At 41.1% G+C, this 20432-nt stretch overlaps 2 protein-coding genes across 3 annotated transcripts; one reads left to right on the top strand and one right to left on the bottom strand.

Moving 5' to 3' along the window:
• The first annotated feature begins 1052 nt into the window (after positions 1–1052).
• pdia4 (protein disulfide isomerase family A, member 4) lies at positions 1053–5567 on the top strand. Its single transcript, XM_008438583.2, has 10 exons — positions 1053–1352; positions 1679–1862; positions 2228–2433; positions 2508–2646; positions 2745–2950; positions 3053–3211; positions 3345–3496; positions 3670–3820; positions 4569–4802; positions 4896–5567. The coding sequence occupies exons 1-10, from the start codon at positions 1277–1279 to the stop codon at positions 5306–5308; spliced, it is 1920 nt and encodes a 639-aa protein (XP_008436805.1). The 5' UTR covers positions 1053–1276; the 3' UTR covers positions 5309–5567.
• A 90-nt stretch (positions 5568–5657) lies between these two features.
• si:ch211-217a12.1 (alanine aminotransferase 2-like) lies at positions 5658–18172 on the bottom strand. Of its 2 annotated transcripts, XM_008438586.2 has the most exons (12): positions 18081–18172; positions 17736–17939; positions 12820–12909; positions 12559–12667; positions 12278–12411; positions 10741–10984; positions 10466–10545; positions 10108–10244; positions 9182–9356; positions 7058–7213; positions 6864–6976; positions 5658–6192 (listed from the first exon to the last, which is right to left on the bottom strand). In XM_008438586.2, the coding sequence occupies exons 2-12, from the start codon at positions 17880–17882 to the stop codon at positions 6102–6104; spliced, it is 1476 nt and encodes a 491-aa protein (XP_008436808.1). In that variant the 5' UTR covers positions 17883–17939; positions 18081–18172; the 3' UTR covers positions 5658–6101. The 2 variants fall into 2 exon arrangements, with proteins under 2 accessions (XP_008436808.1, XP_017157428.1); XM_017301939.1 differs by lacking the exon at positions 18081–18172 and having other exon boundaries at positions 17736–18074.
• Positions 18173–20432: the final 2260 nt, after the last annotated feature.

The following is a 20432-nucleotide window of genomic DNA, read 5'->3' as shown; positions in this document are numbered from 1 at the left end:
AGATTCAATCAAAAAAAAAAAAAAAAAATACACTAAACCAAAAAAAAGAGATTCAATCAAAAAAACTTTAAAAATGTTTAAAAATATTTTTATGATTAAATAGTTTTTATGACTTTTTTTTTTGTTTGAGAAGATTTTTTTTTTTGATTGAATCTCTTTTTTTTGGTTGAGTGTAATTTTTTTTTTGATTGAATAATTGTGAAACAAATCTAACTCCATACAGCACTACTGTGGTTTTTGGGTCACTAAAAATGTTGAAAAGTTTGACACCTAAATGTAAACCAATACAACCATTTGCCTTCAGAAAAAGTTTTAGTTTTTAGATGAGCAAAGCTGGTAGGCATTCAACAAAAGGCTTGCAGCTGTAGATGCTGTAAAATGTAATTTTACAAATTATTGACTTGGGATTTCTCTGTGCATTTCTTATGTAAGTAAATTTAGAGCCATGCATCATTGGGTTTTTTTTCTACTCTTCTGCGCTACTTTCTGTTGCCGTATGACATATAATCACAGTAGAACACATTGTAGTTGGAGATTGTAACATAAAATGTAAAAAGGTTGGCATGTCTTGAGTTCAACTGCTAAAAATTTCAATATAAAGTAGTTTCACTTCTTTTTTAGAGTGCTAACAAGTTGATAGGGTTGTTGGATAACCTGTTTGTTATCAATTTCAACCTGGATATTAAGTAAATGTGTTCAAGTTGTGTTTTTAAATCTAGAAATAGAAAATATTTCAGAAGATTTTTGGTTCTCAATAACTTAGATGAAAATCAGCATACATTATAGCTGAAAAGTGACATATCACTAGTCCTGTGTTAGGTGTTATTTGGTTTTCATGCAGGATTTTTAGATTTTGTAGATATAACTTCAGAACTAATGACAAGTTGCTGACTAATTGGCTCCTCGTGTGCCAAGAATAAAATAATAGCGGTGCCTTGAACTCAAAATGAAGAAAAAGAGCAACACGAGTATCCAATGGCAACCTTCAACGTTTCAAAGTGAGAAATTCAGTGGCGATTCGTGATTGGAGGACGCCAGGTGGGTCAGAGCCAATCAGAGCGTGGCAAGTCAGACAAGTTACAGAAGGAGGAGACGGTGGTGCTTTCAGAAGTGAGAGTTTGTATGAAACCACAAACCGAAGGTTTGCACAGCATTAAGCCATCAGTATTGATCCGGGCAGCTGGTCTGTGCGACAGGCACCTTTTTGATGACATTCATCAGCGGTATTAGCTCAGTTAATTAAAGGGCTACAGCTCCCGGGTGGACCGCAGGGACAATGAAGAAGGTTGCTCTGCTGCTAATTGTGCTCCTCGGCGTTGCACACTTTGCGACTGTCTGCAGGTGTGAAGAAGGTGAGTCTGGCGTGTCGCGGTATTGTTTCAATCGAAATGACCAAACAAGCGCGTCATTAGCGCAGCTAACACCTGTTTCCGGTCAGTATTGTCATTTATCCTAGCTAGCTAAGTAACTGAACATAATTAGCCTGCTAGTTAGCATTGGCTGGAATGCCAACAAGGCTGCAGAACTCTATAAAATCTGAATTTACATGTATGCAATTGCATGTTCTCGGTGTGTCCCCCCCCCCCCCCCCTCTTGTTTTCAAAACTACCAGTATGTCCAAATGTTTGTTTATTTTTAATCTGCTTCGATTTCTAAATCTTGGAACATTTCTGCTAAGACTCAGAAGAAAACAGAGCGGTGGCAGTTGATGAAGACAGTGATGATGAGGAAGAGGAGGATGACAACGACGAGGATGACACGGTGGTGAAAGAAGAGAACGGAGTCCTGGTTCTCACCAACAGCAACTTTGACACCTTTATCGAGGGAAAAGACACGGTTCTGGTCGAGTTTTATGCACCATGGTACGCTTGCTTATTTTAGCGTCTCTCTTCCAACTTTGCATACCAATAGAGAAATTGTTGCCCAATGTTCTGGACTTTGACGGGGCCATTCTGACACTATTTCAAGCTTGCTCTAACTGTAGTTGTCCTGTTGGGAGGTGAAAACTAGTGCATCATTTTCCTTCTGCTTAATTTTTTTTCTCTAGCTTTTGCTGATTTATGGCGATAAATGCCACTAAAATAGATGGTTTGTGGTTGCAATGGCCCAAAAAAGAAAGTTGAAGGGGCTGCAACTTTTTAAGATGAAACTGTAAGATGTATTGCAAGAAACTGCAACAAAATCTGTCCTTTTTCTTGATGCGTTCCTGTCTTGTTTATGTTGTCAGGTGTGGCCACTGTAAGCAGTTCGCCCCAGAGTATGAGAAGATCGCTCAGACTCTGAAGGAGAACGACCCCCCGATTCCTGTGGCCAAAGTGGACGCCACGAAAGCAGACGCGGTGGCGAGCCGCTTCGACGTGTCGGGATATCCCACCATCAAGATCCTGAAAAACGGAGAGCCCATCGACTACGACGGAGAGAGGAACGAGAAGGGTGGGAATTCAGGAGCAGCTCTATGTACGTTTTCTAAAGGAGCATCAATAACTGGGTTGACTGTGTCTCTGCAGCCATCGTGGCGCGGGTGATCGAGGTGTCTCAGCCGGGCTGGGAGCCGCCTCCTGAAGCCACGCTGGTCCTGACCAAGGACAACTTTGACGAAACAGTCAATAACGCGGACATCATCCTGGTGGAGTTCTACGCTCCATGGTGAGTCGCTCCTCAAATGCGGAGTATTGTAACAATTTAGACTCTGTCCTTTCTTGGTTCAGTGATTAAAATCAAACAAACCGGTTTGTTTTCCGCAGGTGTGGGCACTGCAAGCGTCTGGCTCCGGAGTACGAGAAGGCTGCGAAGGAGCTGAGTCAGCGTTCCCCTCCCATCCCTCTGGCCAAGGTAGACGCCAACGTGGAGACGGAGCTCGCCTCGCGCTTTGGGGTCACCGGCTACCCAACGCTGAAGATCTTCAGGAAGGGCAAAGCGTTTGAGTACAACGGACCCAGGGAGAAGTACGGTACGCGTTTTACAGACCAAACCATCACTACACCAAATTAACAGGACGCTCTGCGTTTTCATTGTTCCTGTAACAAGACAATGCTTTACTTTTTACCTTCAGGCATCGTCGACTTCATGAGTGAGCAGGCAGGACCCCCTTCTAAGCAGATACAGGCAGCAAAGCAAGTGCAGGAGCTCATCAAAGATGGCGACGACGCAGTCATTGTTGGCATTTTCTCCAGCGAACAGGATGCAGCCTATGAGATCTACTTTGAAGCCTGTAAGTTTTTTTTTTTTTTTTTACTTTAATGTCTGTTTTGTAGACTATTGCGGCAGAAAATGCTACTCCAGGACACCAGTGGCATTATTGGCTCCAATATTTCTTATTATTCAGTCCGTTTCCTGTCTGCCAGGTAACGCTCTGAGGGAGGACTTCACCTTCCGTCACTCCTTCAGCTCCGAAGTGGCCAAACTGCTGAAAGCGTCTGCTGGTCAAATTGTCATTATTCAGCCTGAAAAGTTCAACTCAAAGTATGAGCCAGCCTCCAACAAGCTTACAGTCAAGGTGAGGTTGTCTTTCAGTTCTCTTTCTATTTCAAGTTTAATTTGAAGGTGAAGCTTAATTAGAATATGAAATGATGCAGTTCAGTTTTGTGGCAGTAGGACGAGCAATCCTTGCAAAAAAAAACAAACAAAAAAAACTATCTGGCTTGAACTTGCTGTGTCTGAAATGTGCAGGAGTCGGTGTCTGAAGTCCAGGAGTTCTTCAAGAAACATTCCATTCCACTGGTGGGACACAGAAAACCCAGCAACGATGCCAAGCGCTACGCAAAGAGACCCCTGGTGGTCGTTTATTACGGAGTCGACTTCAGCTTCGACTACAGGATAGGTGAGTCGGAGATGACATTCTCAGCCAAGTATGCACTGTTTACATCACATTTTGATATTCTGCAACCACACCTTCAGTTGGTTTCAAAGCCATTTTATACGGTAGATCAAAAAATGTTTCCTAGTAGTAAAATGCAAGGGGAAATGCCTGTTTTAAAAAAAAACAAAAAAAACATGCATATGTATTGAGGTTTTTTGAGTGAATACTTTGTTGAAGCACCTTTTGCTACATGTCATTAGTTGTACAACTTGCCAACATTTTCACAAATATAACCACCCTACAAAATATGTGTCCTCTTTCACAAGTTTATTTAAAAACCTTTAAAAAGAAAAAAAGTCAGCTCTTCAATTTCCAGCTCTAAGTGAGCCTTATTTTGCTGGACTGAAGGCAAAAAAAGTAAAGACTGCAAAACCCTTGGTTAAAAAGTTTACACTTACCATGTTTTATTTAGGGGTTTTAAGAGTAGAGAACTGAATAAATGCATGTCATGCTTGACATTTTTGTTGGTGAATGTTGTGGTTGTAGTGACATTTTACTTTTTTTTTTTTCCCCTGAGGTGAAAAGTTAATATAATTTCCCATTAAAGCTCCTCTTAGTTTACTCTGTTGGATCATTTTGTTTGCATTCTGAGCTACGATGTTTCTGCGGCTTCCCATTTAATCTAGGAGCCGATCAGACAGCTGCACACCGCCTGTGAACAACCGTCTCTGCTTTGTCGAGCTTTTCACCTCGTCTCTTTCGCTTTCAGCCACACAGTTCTGGAGGTCCAAGGTGCTGGATGTCGCCAAAGACTTTCCAGAGTACGCGTTCGCCATCGCAGATGAGGAAGATTACGCCGAGGAGCTGAAGAGCCTGGGCCTGAGCGAGAGCGGCGAGGAAGTGAACGTTGGGATTTTGGCGGACGATGGAAAGAAATTCGCCATGGAGCCGGAGGAGTTTGACTCGGAGGTGCTGAGAGAATTTGTCGTTGCTTTTAAGAAAGGTGGGTCTTTGTTTCACGGTTCATCACTTCTAAAATAAGTTTTTGTTTTGAAAGCTTGCTAAATTTTTCAGTATGTCTTCACTTTTGTCGTAGGAAAGCTGCAACCCATCATCAAATCCCAACCAGTGCCAAAGAACAACAAGGGACCAGTTAAGGTCGTGGTGGGAAAGACTTTCGACGAAATCGTCATGGATACCCAAAAGGACGTCCTGATCGAGTTTTACGCTCCCTGGTGCGGCCACTGTAAGAAGCTGGAGCCCGACTACGTGGCGCTCGGCAAAAAGTACAAATCCGAGAAGAACCTGGTGATCGCCAAGATGGACGCCACCGCCAACGACGTGCCGAACGACATCTACAGAGTGGAAGGCTTCCCCACGATATACTTTGCCCCTAGCGGCAGCAAGCAGAGCCCTGTTAAATTTGAAGGCGGAGACAGAACAGCAGAGGCTCTCGGTAAGTTTGTAGAGCAGCACGCCACAAAGCTCCTAAAGAGAGACGAACTTTGAGACTCTCTCCACGAAGGAGCTGAGAACTCTAAATGGCGGCGGGGTTGTTGTCTGTTGGGGGTCTGGAGGAGTCTGGGAGGCCAAAGGGAAAACGGCAGTTTCTAATCGGTGTTACTGACTTTATTTGATGCGGTTCAATCATCCTTTTTTTAGTTTCTGTTCATTCCAAGAGGTTCGGCCTCTGTTTCTGAAAGCATGTAAGCACTGACTGTTTTTAAATAAAGCTGAAAATGATGGTGGCTTTCTGCACCAACACTCAGACGAGACTCCTTGTGGTGATGAATCGAAACAAGAGGTTTTTGTTTTGTTTTGTTTTTTTTTAAATGAAGAGACTGGACGTGCATACATCTCAGGAAAGAATCATTTTAAAAATCACAGTTTTAAACATCACAAATGGCTACATCTTGAAACTAGCTTAAACACTGTCAGACTGTACCTTGATCTCAATTACGGAGCTTAATATTAATCCTGTATTCACCTAACATATTAAATTAAGACATAATCATTAAGCATCAATACATTTTCCAGGGGAGGGGGAAGGAGACGCTTCTGTAACTGTGGCTCAAAGATCAAAAATGATCATAATCTTGGCTGTGTGGTGCTAAAAAGTGCTTCATGTACAGATGCTTAAAACATCTTCATAAGGTGTTCATAAGAACATCTGTTTAACAAAACGTCAAAGGTTTGAGGTTCTGGCCGGGTACTGTGGAGCTGCTGCCTCTTTCACTCAAAGGCACTTGAGATACTGGCACTTGATGCGTTCGTTCATGAACAGCAGCGGAAAGGATGGGAGTTAGGAAAACTCGTTCGTAAATCGCAAGTGGAAGTCGCGGATCTTCTGCAGCACCACCTTCAGCTTCTCGGTAGGAGGCAAGATGGTCATCCTGGATGGAGGAGAGGAAAGAAAAACAAATGGTACAAATGTTGAAGGAATGTGTTTATGATGCTCGTCGGCAAACTGAAATACTGCTGAAGTTTTATGGCTGCGCTGTTGAAAGTGCTCAGAGCATCTCAGGGTTTTGTCACATTAAGGCAAAACTTCAGAGACCAACTCAAAATCGCTCCTTATGAAGTGGAAGCACAATTATGCCGTGTTTTTCTAAAAGTTCTTACAGATAATCTGAGGTTTTAAGCATTTGTATTCAGCTCCTTTACTGATGCCAACTAAAATCCAACAACTCTGTTATCTTGGAGGAAGGAAAAAAAAAAAACATCTCCTTGGTGAAACGTCATAGAAGAAATATGTTAATAGAATAATCAAAAACTTGTTGGGGAAACCATGAAAAGGATTGCGATGATGAGGGAGGTTTGCTTTCAAGCTGAACAACAACCTCAATGCAAATGTGCAGCACATTTTTTCGTAATTTATTCATAAACAAAACTTCTCTTCCACTTTGTAATTATGCTCTAATTTATGCTGAGCTATGACGTAAAATAAACAAAAACAAACCATGAAATGCACTGAAGTTTGTGGTTGTAACGAGACGAAATGGGGAGGGAAAAGTTCAAGCTGTATGAATAAGTTTGTAATATTAACATGATGAGCGACACAAACCTGAAGTGGAAAGTTCCATCTTTCTGACCGAAGCCACTTCCCGGTACCAAGCAGATTCCCTCCTCCTCCAGCAGCTTCATACAGTAAAACATGTCCGGGACTTTGCCTTCCGCCTGCAGGTAAGCAAACGCATGCATGACTGCTAACGTGTTGGCGCTGAATCACCAGTCAACCAGGGGAATGTGAGAGCAGACCTTGGCTTTGTCGATGGCTTTTGGTGGGAGAGTGATGCGGGGGAAGGTGTACATGGCGCCCTGCACCGGATTGCAGGTGATCCCCGGTACCGTGTTGAAGATCTCCTCTGTCAGCCTGGCCTTCTCTGCCAGTGCGGCCAGCACTGCTGTCCGCTCCTGGAAGGGAAGCAACCGGGAAGAATGAGTAGGAGTTAACCGATGACCCGAAACCGAACTGAATCCATCTTTTGCCACAATAACTATTCTGAGCTGGCATCTTACTGGCTGTAATGGATCCTGTAAAGAGCGAGGCTGAAACTCTGGATCAGAGTCGTTTGTTGGGAGATCTTTGAGTTTTTCCATCAAAACAACGCTTTGCTATGTTTGCTTTGTGCTATCAATGTATGGTAATTAATCCACTGAGCCATTCTAACATAAAAAAAAATATTTTAAATCTCTCTGCTTGATCCCTGAAAATAAAAACAATCCTTCCCATTTCAGACTCATGCACTGTGTGGCAAATTGACCATTTCTGGCAAAACTTAAAAAGAGAAGTTTGCAGACTCCCTCTGCCAAAACTGGACAGGCTAGAGATGTTGAACTGGCCAAAGGTTTATGTGCAGGTGGAATGGATCAGAGGCTGAATAGAAATGCACGCCACAATTTTCAGATTTTTATTTTTTCCACATTTTTAAATCCAGATTCAACCTCATAATTTTGCTTGTGTTGGTCTATCGCTACCATCACCAGACATACAGTGGATAGAGTAACTGTACCTTAAGAAAATGTACTGAAAATATTTAAACATGTCTGCCACTGTGAAAAATGTAAGTTGGCCTTCTGTCATTCAACAAGGAACAAAAACAAAGTTGTTTTTTTTTCTTTTTAACAGAAAATAGCTGACTGACTGTCTGGCCATGATACTTTAATTAGGTCACTTGGTGGCATCATTCCCCCACTGAGTGAACGCTGGTGACTGTTGGCCCTTAAGTTATATAACTTTGCTAGTTAGAAATATGTTTTCACCTTACACCTACACTGTAACCTTTTGTAGCAATTGGCAAACCCTTTAGTTGTTCTGTTTACCTTAAGTTGAAGTAATCCGAGGTTAAAGTGGTCAAATATGTAACTGTAATCTATTTCTATAAAAATCAAAATGATTGCTACCAGCAATGTGAGCTACATTATCTCCTCTGAAGGAGCAGATTACAGAATCCTACAATCAAACCACTTGGATATCACTATTTATTTTATGTCAGTGACTCAAATCCTTACAATTCTTTGGTTTTGCTGGTTCACATCACCTGGTCACATTGTAAAGTTTAAAGATGACCTGTGATTCAGCCACTGAAGAGCAATGAAAGTTCAAACAATCTGGCAGCAAAACACATTCTGTGTTAATGATTCTCAATATCAAAGAGCAACAAAATTCAAACATTTCTCTCTGTAAAAGTATGAATAGCTCTTCCACAGTGGTCACAATAAAAACTAGGCTTGGTTTAACTTTAACTCTTCCTGCAGCAGTCATGCGTCTACAGAAAATATCGCACGACTGTCCCCAATGATTCGACAACAGCTCACAAGCCCAGCTGAAATGTGCAAAATGTGTTTGATTCTTGCTTTTCTTGCTTTACTGTAAGAGGAAGCAGAGAAGTATAGAGGCTTTTAAATGCAGAGTCATAAATATACTGTTTCCTACATGGAAAATTGCTGAAATATGCAGGATTTCAACGCTAGCATAAAAAATCCCTCCAGTCTCAGAGTCACGTTACCAGTGAACTCAGTAATGACCACATTATGAATGACTTCCTCTCACTGCGAACAACCCCTCCGCCTGTGTGAGTTCAGCAGAAACAGGTTAACATCATTAGTACACTGTACATTATATAATGTGCTGCATATAATCCACTTTGCAAAGCTCAGGCTGCCGTTTGAAACCAACGGCAAGGAGCAAAACTCCCGCACAGAGAAGCTGATTACTGCCTTGTGAAGCCTTCAGCTCACTCAATGCAAGCTTTGTGTGTGCAGATTATACCCGTCGGTCCTTGTGCGTATTTACACAAGTGAAATGTGTTTGCTGAAATGTTTACTGCTGCATCCGGGAAGTGCACCGTGTGTTTAGGAGAGGGTTTTTTTTTTGGTCACCTTCATAAACGAAGTGTAGGACGGTTCATCGGGCTGCGGGGGGTTCACCACCAGGTCCAGGAGGGCCTGTCCGGGGACGGGGGGGCACAGGCGCACCGACACCAGCTTGGTGAGCTGGGCCTTCACCTCCGGGTCCATGTTGATCACCTCCATGTAGCCGCCACGGAACCCACACCTCACGAAGGCAAACAGAGAGAAGACAAACACGAGGATGACTAAACGATACACGTCTGCGTGGAGAAATAACTCCACCACCTGTAGAGGAAAACTTTTAACAACCAGAACAACAGAGGATGCACCAACCACAGCAATATTGGAGATAGTGCTCTACAGCAGGGACGAGGAAAACAAAAATATAAAAAGACTTTATGTTTTGAAATATCTCTCTGTCACACAGACATTATACACCAGACTGGTCTGAAAGGAAAATGCAAATAAAAAAAATCACCCAATTTTAATAAGGTTTAACGTAGAATATACAAGCCAACCTTTATTTCAATTACACAAATCAATACGTCATTGAGGCAATACGAATAGTAACTATTCAAATGTCAAATAAAAAATATTCTCGCTAAGTTTTCTGGCATTTAGAAAATAAAAACAACCTGAAACAAGAAACGTTTAGTCTGAGGAAAAAAATCTTTTTTACGAGGTGTGTGAAAATCTCCGGTTTCAGCTGCAGCTAACAGCTGATAACCAAATAAATTTAGGTGTTTATTAAAATATTAGATTGCATTTTATTACAAAGCTGTGCAGCTTGAGTATTAAACACTTTCAAGGAGTATATACAGAAATGAATCACCTTCCAAAACCTTGAAAACACCAGGCGTTTTCAAGGATTTCAAGCATCTGTACGGATCCTGACTATAAAGGCAGAAAAACTAGAGAATTCCTACGTATAATAATCCTTAAATATAGTCGCTTACTCTCCCATGTAGCACTTAGAGGTGGAGTGGAAGGAGGCCATCTCCACGGTGCTGGAATACTCCGGTCCCATCTCAAACAGAACCTTCTTGAAGGAGTGAAACTTGCAGCCCTCGGCGTAAACGTTATCCTGGTAAACCTGCCAGAGGAAAATGGTTTCAGAACAAACTGTTTACACAGGAATTGAATGAAGCGGAAATAAATTCATACAGATGCGCGAATGGGGCCTATGCATAGGCAGAAAATACATTTCTTTCCTCTAAATCGATGCTGAGCTCTTTGATTTTCCACCTAACAGTCCAGGTCATTTAAAACTTTGTTTGTTTGTGCTTTTAGATGATTTAAACCTTTTGTTTTTACCTCATCGGCCATGAGGAAGAGATGCTCCTCTTTAGTAAATCGGATCACATCCTCAATACACTGTCTGCTCTGGACTTGACCTACAATAAAAAGCAAAACATTACGTTTAGAGTAAAGACAGTAGAAGAGTGAATTAAGATGTTTGGAATATTTTTCTTGCCAGAAAAATTGAAAAGAATCTTAACCTATAGAAGCTGTAGATGCATTTTTTTTCTTCACAAAATAATTATATACAAATCAAAGTTTTCTGCCAGTGAATGTGCAGGGTTCTGTACCTGTGGGGTTTCCGGGGTTGATGATGCAGAGCACGCGAGGCTTGCAGTGCTGCTTGGCTTCATTTAGCGCTCTCTTGAGCTCTGCCACGTTCAGACTCCAACAGTTGTCCTCGTCCAGATAGTAGTTGATCTGCACGGCGGCCAGGTCCGCCAGGGCAGCCGAGTACAGCGGGTACTGAGGGATGGAGATCATCACCCCGGTGCGGTCTCGACCCTCGCCGCACACCAGCAGCTTCAGAATGGTCTGAGATTTGGAGAGGTGTTTTACCGGCTTGATTTTGGATACCACAAGCAGATCATTTATGAAGGAACCTGGAGTCAGGCTAAATGCTGACTCGTTAATATATGTTGTGTTTGAGATGCTTATCAATCTACGGCTGTTCAAAACCAAAACAATTTTCCAAAGATTTCACAAATACAATGAAGCCTTTATACATTTCAAACTGCGTTTTATATTATCAAGGTTTTTGCCAGTGGCGCCCCCACTGTTCGTGCTACCCTGGGTGGTGAGCCTTATGGCCCACACCAAAAATTCTCTCTAATCAAAATGTAGAGAAGAGTTTCAGTACGGCTATACCAAAATATCTGCAAGTTTCAGCAAGGCTAATTTAAGACTTTTCAAGACTGTTTAATGCCACTTTGAATAAAATTTAAGACCAATAAACTATAAATATAGAGAAACGCTTGGGGAATCCTGTTGCATTATGATCAAAAATATAATATTTTATGACATTTCTGGGGTCTGTGTGTAGTTCTTGGCAGTGGCTTTGCGCTTTTCACACTGCACTGCTCTGTACAGCCCCCATAGCGGCTAGCTTAAAAGTTGCTTTTTTTTTTTTTTCTTTGCACAAAATTCACCTGGCTTCGTACGGGTCGGCTACAGAAGTGACCCAGTGTAATAAACAAACACCAGCCAGTCAACTGCAAATAAATTTGCATTTATCCATGATAGTCACCAGAAAGTTAGCTAGCTAACAAGAGCCTATTAGCTAGTTATCGGCAGCATCAACAGAACACAATGAGGCACGAGACTCAAACTTTTGCCTGACAGAAAAGTCCTGTGAGAGAAAAGACTATGTAGAACATACTAGATTGAATAGTGATTAACGTAATTAAGGTCAATGTAAACATGAATTTAAGACGTTTTAAGGACATGTTTACACCCTGCATACCATCCTAGGGGTATTTGAGTCAGTGAAATCATTTAAAAACTGACACCTCTGTGCCAGATATGCCAGTGTTTAATACTGCATGGGCTGGTTGTTATCTCTTTGCGCTAGATTATATCTTAAAGTTACTCAGCTGTGTGAAATGGTTGCATAAAAGTGAGGGTGATAAAGGTCTGTGTGCGGATTAAAGCCAGAGATGTACAAAGTACAGCTCAGTAAGTATATAATTGACAGGCGTTCAATGTAGGCCAGGTCTGTGAAACGCGTGTCGCTTTCGCAGGATTAAAGGAACAATGCGTCTATTAAGTCAGCTCTGCAGCATGTCGCCAGTCTGCGAAGGAGGAGGTGTCAGAAGTCGTGACAGATACCACAATAGCATCGCTGGCCCCGGTGGAGAGGTAGATGTTGTCGGGGTTGGAGGAGATGCCGCCGTCTCGCCTCTCGATGTAATGTGCCACATCCTGCCGAATGCACTCGATTCCCTGGCTGGCGCTGTAGGCCCCTGCAGGACACGACAGTGAACTTTGAAAGGTCTGCACAGATAAGCCGACACTGTTAAACACACAGAGACTGACTGTGACGGTACAGAGCAGCTCCAAGATGAGACTGATTGGACGGAGCAAAGGGGTTAGCGGGGAGTTGTTCTGACCTATACTGTGACCCCCGCAGGCGTCGAGAATACGCCGAGCTCTCTGCTTGGCGTCCTCTGGAAACTTGTTGTCCTCCAAAAGTTCTGGGTAAGAACAAAGAGCCAACACCTGAGAGAGAGATGAGGATATGTGGTTTAGCTACAGGCTTTGCGACAAATTTTATTTTATTTTTTTGTGTCCATCAATGAGCGCTCCACGTTATCAGCAAAAGTGCAAACACAGCAAACAGTCAGGGGATGAATCCAGCCAGTGAGTCTAACCTGTCTGAAAAATGTGATTGGTCTCTGCCCCATAGCATGGGCATCGCCTATGTTCGCCTTGATGACCTCTGTGAAGGGTTTCTTCACTCCCTGCAACAACAAAAACAGAAAGCGTAAGAGTCAAATGAATGAGGCCGAGCTTTGTTGATGCAAAATTCAAATCTGTAGAAACTTGTACTGTATTCTTGTTTGTACTTGTTATGACTTTGTGGCTTGGAAAAGTTTCAACACCATTAGAACTTTTTCTTTCTTTTACCACAGAAACCTTATTGCATTTTATTGAAGCTTCATGCGACATGCTAACACAAAGCTAGCAAGCTGTAAAGCAGTTTGTCTAACCTTCCAACAGGACTTCAGCCCTAAACGAGCCAAGGTTACGACAGCATGGATTAGATCAAAGCATGTCCATGTGGTAAAATGGCCCAGTTAAAGTTCACATCTTAATCTAACTGGGAATTTACGCCAGGATTTAAAAAACAGACTTTGCAGGTGCTCTTCGTCCAATCTGGACTCAGGAAGTTTTTCAAAGAATGAGTTTTTTTAGTATCTGCATGTAAAAAGCTGGTAGAGACATAGACCAAAAGTTTTGCAACTGTAATTTAATGAAAGGAGGTTCTACAAAATACTGACTCAGGAGAGCTCGTGACAAATGCTCACCGCACTTTTTATTAGTAACATTTATATCTTTCCTGTCGTAGTTATGAACTACGTTGTGTTTATGTGTCAAATAAAATGCTAATGATGTACAATGAAGTGTGTAAAGTGTAATCAGAAAAAGTTTAGGACGTACTTTAGCATTGCACTGCAAATCAAAATAGAAGGCGCCGCTTATTTTCACCCTGCATCGACCCGTCGCTCCCCCATTAGAACGTCCCGCTCTTATCCTTTACAGTCTGGTTGTGTGTTAAACGACTGCTGGGTCTTACAGAAACACAGTCCACCCACTGTTCGTGGTGGGTTGCATGTTCACCAAGACATGCCGGCTTAATCTAATCACAGGACAGGCTTCTGTCTTTTCTTCGCTTCCTCTGGTCATCTTCTATTCATCAGCAAAACCGGCTCTCTTCATCTCTCTTGACTTAAACGACACACCCAAACCCAGGGTCTGTTTGCTGGTTCCGGCATGCTGCAGCTGCTGCCGTTTCTCAGATGACGTCAGCCAAAACGACGGCACGCTTTATGGCAACCGGACCAAAAAGGTCAGAGTGTCAATCAGAAACGTTCGAAGTCAGCCAGGCGGACAGAAGAACTTTGATCATCATGGATTTTTACACAAGTCCAACTCCAGCCTGGTGTAGAGTACAGGACTTGACATACATGCAATGTTGTCAGTTCATGTCCAGGTCATCCAAAGATTAAAAAAAAAAAGAACTGCTTGGTTCTTTTTGATTCTATGATCACAGAGAATCTTCCTCACCAAATAATCGTTTATCTTTTTTTTGTTTTTAATTACGGCAAGGTTAGCTTCACATTAAATCAGATCCAAGTAGCTGGTTGCACCTCGTTTGCTTTTTAGTCTCGATCAACAAAGTGTCCGGTTGTTCTCCGAGCCAGTTACTTCCTGCGCTCTCCTGCTCAGTCAGCACCAGGCACTCATTACACAGGCCTGACCAGCACCGCCAGACCAAGTGACCCAGAGGACAGAGTAGAGCTCACAAACAGAAACCTTTTTCTTCCCTGCAGAAGTATTCACAACCCCCTTTCTTTTCTTTTTTTTTTTTTTACATTTTGTCCTTTTACAACCATAAACCTCAGTGTACTTTATTTGGATTTCTTCAGAATTGCTTGAAGTGTACATTTTTTTAACTAAATATATATATATATGAAAAGTGTGTCGTGCATATGAATTAAAAAACAATTAATTCTGGTGAAATTTCTACTGTCCATTTATTTATCTTTCCAAGACAGCTAGAACTCTGTCAGCTTGAATCAAGAGCATTTGTTGACATCCGTTTTCAAGCCTTGCCTCTTCAGTAGGATTTCAGTCTGAACTTTTACACTTTGGTCTGAGCCATTTCATTTTTATAATCATTGTCCTGCAAAGAGGTAAAACCTCAACCTTGAACAGGTTTCCTCCCAGAACATCCTGTAAAAAAAAAAAAAAAAAAAAACATACACACACACACCATGATGTTGCCACCAAAACGCTAAATTTAATTGCATTTTGCAAATAGTCCAAAACTTTGCAACGTGTGTGGCGACATGTGCAAAACTCCAAGGGCTCTGAATACTTTTCCAAGGAATGACATAAAACTAGTTCGCAGAGTGAAACTGGACTTTCTTATGCAAACTGGAAAATTCTGTTCATTCCAAGGACAATTCTCCAAGGACCAAGCAATCACTAAGATGGTAATGAAACGAAGCAGAATTAGATATCAGGTCACTCAAAGAAACGAAAACAGAGACGTGCGTGGAGTTGTACGTTCACCAGAAAAGTTAACGTTTCCTGTGCTCCTGCTCAGATGACGCCCAGCTATTGTGAGAGAAAACATCAGACTTGCCTGAAGCTGAGATCCAAGCCTGAATTAGTTTCACCAGAACAGGCAGTGTCATGCCAGATGTCTGCGTAAGGATTCATAAGAGTCATCAGCAGCACACGTGCACAAAAGCACAAATGCATTAAATCTGCTGAGCCACCAGTAAAAGTGTTCCAGTAGCAGATCTGACAGGAAGCAAACCCGCAGATGACTCGACAACTGCTGCAATACAAACCCTCCGACCCCTCTGGAAAAAAAAAAAAACACCTTAAATTTGGTTTTTAAGATATCTTACACAAGCCACTTTGCTTCTGAGATAATTATTTTGTCAGCTGCACAAGGACGTGATCCGTCCCAGTTATGAGCGTAGAAAAACAAGTGGACAGCCGAGAAGCGCAACACTTTCATCAGAGCTGCTTGTTTAGAGCCTCCGGAGCCCAGAGGGGCCCAGCAGGCTCTTTTTTCTGAGCGGGTAAGCAAAAAGACACAAAAGAGGACAGAGAATGCTCATCTTATGTAACAAAGCTACTCAATACACACGTCCTCAGAATCCTGCAGGCAAGTCAGACAAAAGGAGAACTAAATGCACTCAAAGCCAGCCAGAGCTATCCACTGCAGCTGATCACATGTCTCAAGAAAGAAGACCTGCTTACCTTTCCTTCAGTAGATCAATAACGCCCCTGTTGGAATGTAATACAAGCAAAACACGACAGGCTGGGACTTGGAAAAATAACGGAGGCCTGCCGCTAATCGCAGAGGAAGTCGGCAAAAACTAAACTGTCTAAAAAAACGAATGAGTTTTCACTTTTTAATCAGATATGGAACAGAAGACACTATGTTTTGTTATGCTTGTCCACTGTTTTCAAAAGCTGTTTTTTTTTTTAAAGCTGCAAGCCAAACGTCTGTAAAATCGATCAACCCAGATATACTTTGCCACAAGATGCCTGATCATGTTTTTTTTCTGTTTATTATGCTTTTTTGGTGCAAATAAAGATGAAGACCTACATGAAGCAAGTTTTCACACAGACATGCCTCTGATGACATCACATAAGGCATAAGACAGCCAACTAAATCTTTTTGTACGTTTTAATGTTTTTCTCCATTTTTGTTGCAGTTTTACTTTAAATTCCTCTTTCAGGTATGTTTACTTGTCTTCTTTGGAACTGCAGTAAAACAAGGCAAGTTGTAAAAAAAAATAAATAAATAACAGGTTGATATGTTTCATGCAGATTATATATGTCTTTTTTACTTCCACCAAAACAACAAAACAAACGTTTGACGTCAGTCCCATTCGTTAACAACACCACGCACACACCGGCATACTATGTAGAGTGGGAAGTGCCACGATTTTGTAAGTAAATGAAACAGAACACTACAAAGAAAAGTGTTACTACTTAGGTCTTTATCTGACAGCTTTATGGTGCTGCTCCAGTTAAGATGATTGGTCTATTGTGATAGTTACTGTTAGAGAAACAATTATATATATTTTACATTTGGAAAACTACACTTTGAATATAAAACTTGACTTCAAGTTGAACAATTAAGTGGGAATATTATTTATTTAATTATTTTTTTATGTCTTGTAAAAATAATTATAGAATTTTACAAATTATATTACTATATATATGTATAATTATAAAATTATATAACAATTTCTTGGATAGGTGGCACTTTTTGCCTTTCGTACTTATGGCCCACACAACCACCATCATTCCAGTCAAACCCAGAGAGAAGAAATAAGGAGTTGCAAATATACACTGAAAAAAAATCAGGTAAATAATTAAATAACAGATGTGTAAGGGTTAAAAGTTCTTAAGAAGATAATTATTGCCACTGTTTGCTTAGCTTCAGCTAACAAACAGCAGAATCTATAATGCCTTGAGGTTGGAGATGCACCAATCAATCAGCCACAGATGAGATACGCCAATTTTCCCTTGAGCAGCTCCAATCAGTGACTGATTCAAACCTGAAGCTTGGAGAAAAGTTGAAATTGGTATCAGCTTTAAAAACTCGCCAGTGCTGTAAACTGGATCAATTAGTAAGCATAAGCCTTTTGCCACTCAAAAAACAGACCTCTAATACATCAGAATGCACATCGAATCACTCAGAAGTCTCTTCACTGCTGCAGTGTTTTCCGTTACTCTTTTGTTTTTCTTCGTCTGTGCAGCCGAAGAAAAGATTTTTTTACACATAATTATTTCTGTAAAACGCTGCACTGAAAGTGCATATTATATTGCTGTTAGTGAGTAGTTGGTTGATGGAAACCATCTTCAAATGTAAAGAGGAATTCCCAACAGATGTGTAAGAGGCTCGCCAAAAGGCAGTCAGTTGTAGAAAAGCCTGAGCATATAAACTCTCACACTCTGCATTATGTAAATAAAATCAACTTTTATAGTTCATTTGTTTCTGACGGACACTTCGGCTCTGTTTTCAGTTTACCTCTCGGAGCTCCTTCTCTATCTGCACCGCCCGCTGGACGATGGGGCCGCGGACCGCGTACTCCACCCGCTTCACGTTGGGGTTCATGTTCTCCACGGTCAGCACCTTCCCCCGACACGGCACCCCGTTCACTGCCTGCTGGGACATCCTGGCTGCTTTGTGCTCACCCCGCTTTCTGTCAGTGCCTCAAACTGTAAGGCTTTTCTAAAATTTTATTTTATTTTTTTTAGAATTAAAAGAAGAAGAAGAAAAAGAAGAAGAAGAAGAAGAAGAAATGAAAGCTATCGATAATAAACAGAAGTTGGTCGCGGCAGAAGAGGAGATAAAAAAATTATCGTCGGTTACCAGCTGCTCTGCGAGGAAAACAAAGTTGAAGTCAGCTCGGGGTCTTGGAGAGAGTTCGGAGCTTCCCGGTGCTCATATTCCCAACCGGGCCGCCACGCCTCCGTCCGCGGGTTGGCTGGACTTTCCTCCCTTCTGTTTCTGCCAATGGTACGTTCAAGGGCTTTAGGAAAATCTAACTTTACATACGTAACATCGACAAAGTCAACGAACATGAAGCAAGTTCTATATCCACACCCGCTTACAAACATCGGTGCTTGCAGTATAAGTTGTTTCGGGTCACCCGAACAAGGACGAAGACTTTCCGTTTTAACCTCTCCATGCCGTCCCAGCTCATTGAATGCGGCATGAAATCTGCTACAGAAAAACATCATTTTCATATGAAGGGCGAACGTTTTGCTGCGTTGTTCGGTAACCAAAAAAATTTGGCATCGTGAAGACAGGGGTGACATCAGCGATATACTTAAAGACAGCTGTGTATTTTTATGAAAGGTGGAGCAACTTATCCCGTCCATTTGCTTCATTTAAATACATTTGCATGGCAATTGCTTTCGCTCTTAGCTGTTAAGTGGAACCATTAATTATGATAAATCCTTTCTGTTGTCAACAATGCAGTGAAAAGTCAAAGCTATTTAGGGAAGGATGATGAAAAACTTAGCTTTAAACCCCCAAATGCCCTTTTTGTAAACCAAAATGGGAGAAAACGGGGAAAAGATTAATAGTAGCAGTTTTCCTCTCGGTTTTCTATTACTGTGATGTAGCAGGGGTGCGCCCATAAAGACTTGAAAGGGTGGCCATGGCCCGGTATCACGGCTGGCAAAAAGTATTATTAATTAGACACATTAACTTTCCACTACTTACGTTTTATAATAATAAAAAAAATGCATTATTTAGCAGATAAAAATAAAATCTATACATTTCAAATAAAAAAACCAGCTGATTTTAAGTTGCTTCAGCCAGCAGCCTTAATGTGCTAAAGATGGCTCTCTAGAGTTACGTTATCTACACCGAGTCACATGAGATGATTTGGTCATCTGGTTAGGATGCCTCCATAAGAAGGCCACACTTTCCGTTCTTTTTAACAGAATGAACTCTAATAAAAATGAAAGAAAGAAGTCAATAAATGACACTATACTACAGTAACATGCACCATCTCTGACCAGCTTTTCTGGTTAGATAGTTCACATTTTTAACAGAATCAGAGAGGGACGATACTTTGCAAAAATGGATTTACAATGTACTCATTACATTTTTAATCAAATTTGATTAAATGTAATTACAGTAGTGTAACTATTACATTTTATTCCTTATTAGATTAAAAACTGAAGAGGATACTTCTCAGTAAGGGATTCGCTTGGATCATGACCAAAGTTCTCTCTGTGTTCTGTAATAAGCAGTTATTAATTAATTAATTAAAACTCATTGCAATGGTACGACAGGACAAACAGCATCTCACACATAGTTACATCCAGTCTTCAGCAGGGTTGTAGTTTAGCCACTTGTTTTTAAAGCAATAATTTTATCCAAACCCTTATTTTACATAATCTTGCTGTGTTTGCACCAAAACTACTTTCACATGTTTGGTGTGAACTATATATTTGTCTATATATTTACATTTTGTAAAGTAAAAGTGTTCAATGTCAAACACTGCATTTAAAAAATGACCTATCAGATTATATATGTGTAACCCAAGTAAATATAACACCAGTTCCAAAAAAACCCAGCAATGTTTGACCTCTCTGTAGTTCCTCCAGTAGATGAAACTTCTTTCTGTTCTTCATTAACATCCCTGGCAGAAACAAGTCAGTACTGGATCTTAGTCACATTCTTCAAAACCTTCAGCAAAATCTCCCTTCTCTGTTAGTTTTCCACCACATGATCTTAAAAATCTTATTGGGAAAAAAAATAAAATACCCTACTTCTTGTCCATCCACTTTCCTTGAAATACCACATCCAGCTGTAAAGAAGCATCACAACAAAGGTAGTTTATCCATTTCTGTGTAGTTACACAAGCTGTAACTACACTACAGAAATGGGTGCAGAAACAATACTAAGGTTTTTAGAGGTTTTGAGAAAAGACCTAATTTGTATACCTTTAAATTGCACTACTCAATTTACCGAACCCTGAAATAACTGTTAGCAACATCTAGCATTTAGATTTTAGAGCTATAAAACAAAACTAAAACCAGAAAAACAAGTTGCTATAACAGTCAGATTATCAAATCGGCGTTCGTGCAAGAAGGACCCTGCAGAGACACCTTGGAAAAGTCTAGGGAAAGACATTTGATATCGCCAACCATGTGATGTCCGGCTGACGTTTGAGTGTCACGCAGCATGCATTCTGGTAGCATCAAA

The sequence above is a fragment of the Poecilia reticulata genome, linkage group LG20, assembly GCF_000633615.1.
Source record: "Poecilia reticulata strain Guanapo linkage group LG20, Guppy_female_1.0+MT, whole genome shotgun sequence".
Taxonomy (NCBI): Eukaryota; Metazoa; Chordata; class Actinopteri; order Cyprinodontiformes; family Poeciliidae; genus Poecilia; species Poecilia reticulata.
The sequence above is the reverse complement of the archived record's forward strand: the minus strand, read 5'-3'. Positions and strand labels throughout refer to the sequence as shown.

Excerpts from the sequence above, each read along its gene's own strand:
- pdia4 (XM_008438583.2), top strand. The coding sequence starts at position 1,277 with ATGAAGAAGGTTGCTCTGCTGCTAATTGTGCTCCTCGGCGTTGCACAC. Across the intron at positions 2,434-2,507 it reads CGGAGAGAGGAACGAGAAGG|CCATCGTGGCGCGGGTGATC; the intron begins GTGGGAATTCAG and ends GTGTCTCTGCAG. Across the intron at positions 3,497-3,669 it reads CCAACAAGCTTACAGTCAAG|GAGTCGGTGTCTGAAGTCCA; the intron begins GTGAGGTTGTCT and ends TGAAATGTGCAG.
- si:ch211-217a12.1 (XM_008438586.2), bottom strand. The coding sequence starts at position 17,882 with ATGTCCCAGCAGGCAGTGAACGGGGTGCCGTGTCGGGGGAAGGTGCTG. Across the intron at positions 10,985-12,277 it reads GGGCCAGCGATGCTATTGTG|ACCATTCTGAAGCTGCTGGT; the intron begins GTATCTGTCACG and ends TCCAAATCTCAG. Across the intron at positions 7,214-9,181 it reads CCTACACTTCGTTTATGAAG|GAGCGGACAGCAGTGCTGGC; the intron begins GTGACCAAAAAA and ends CTTCCCTTCCAG.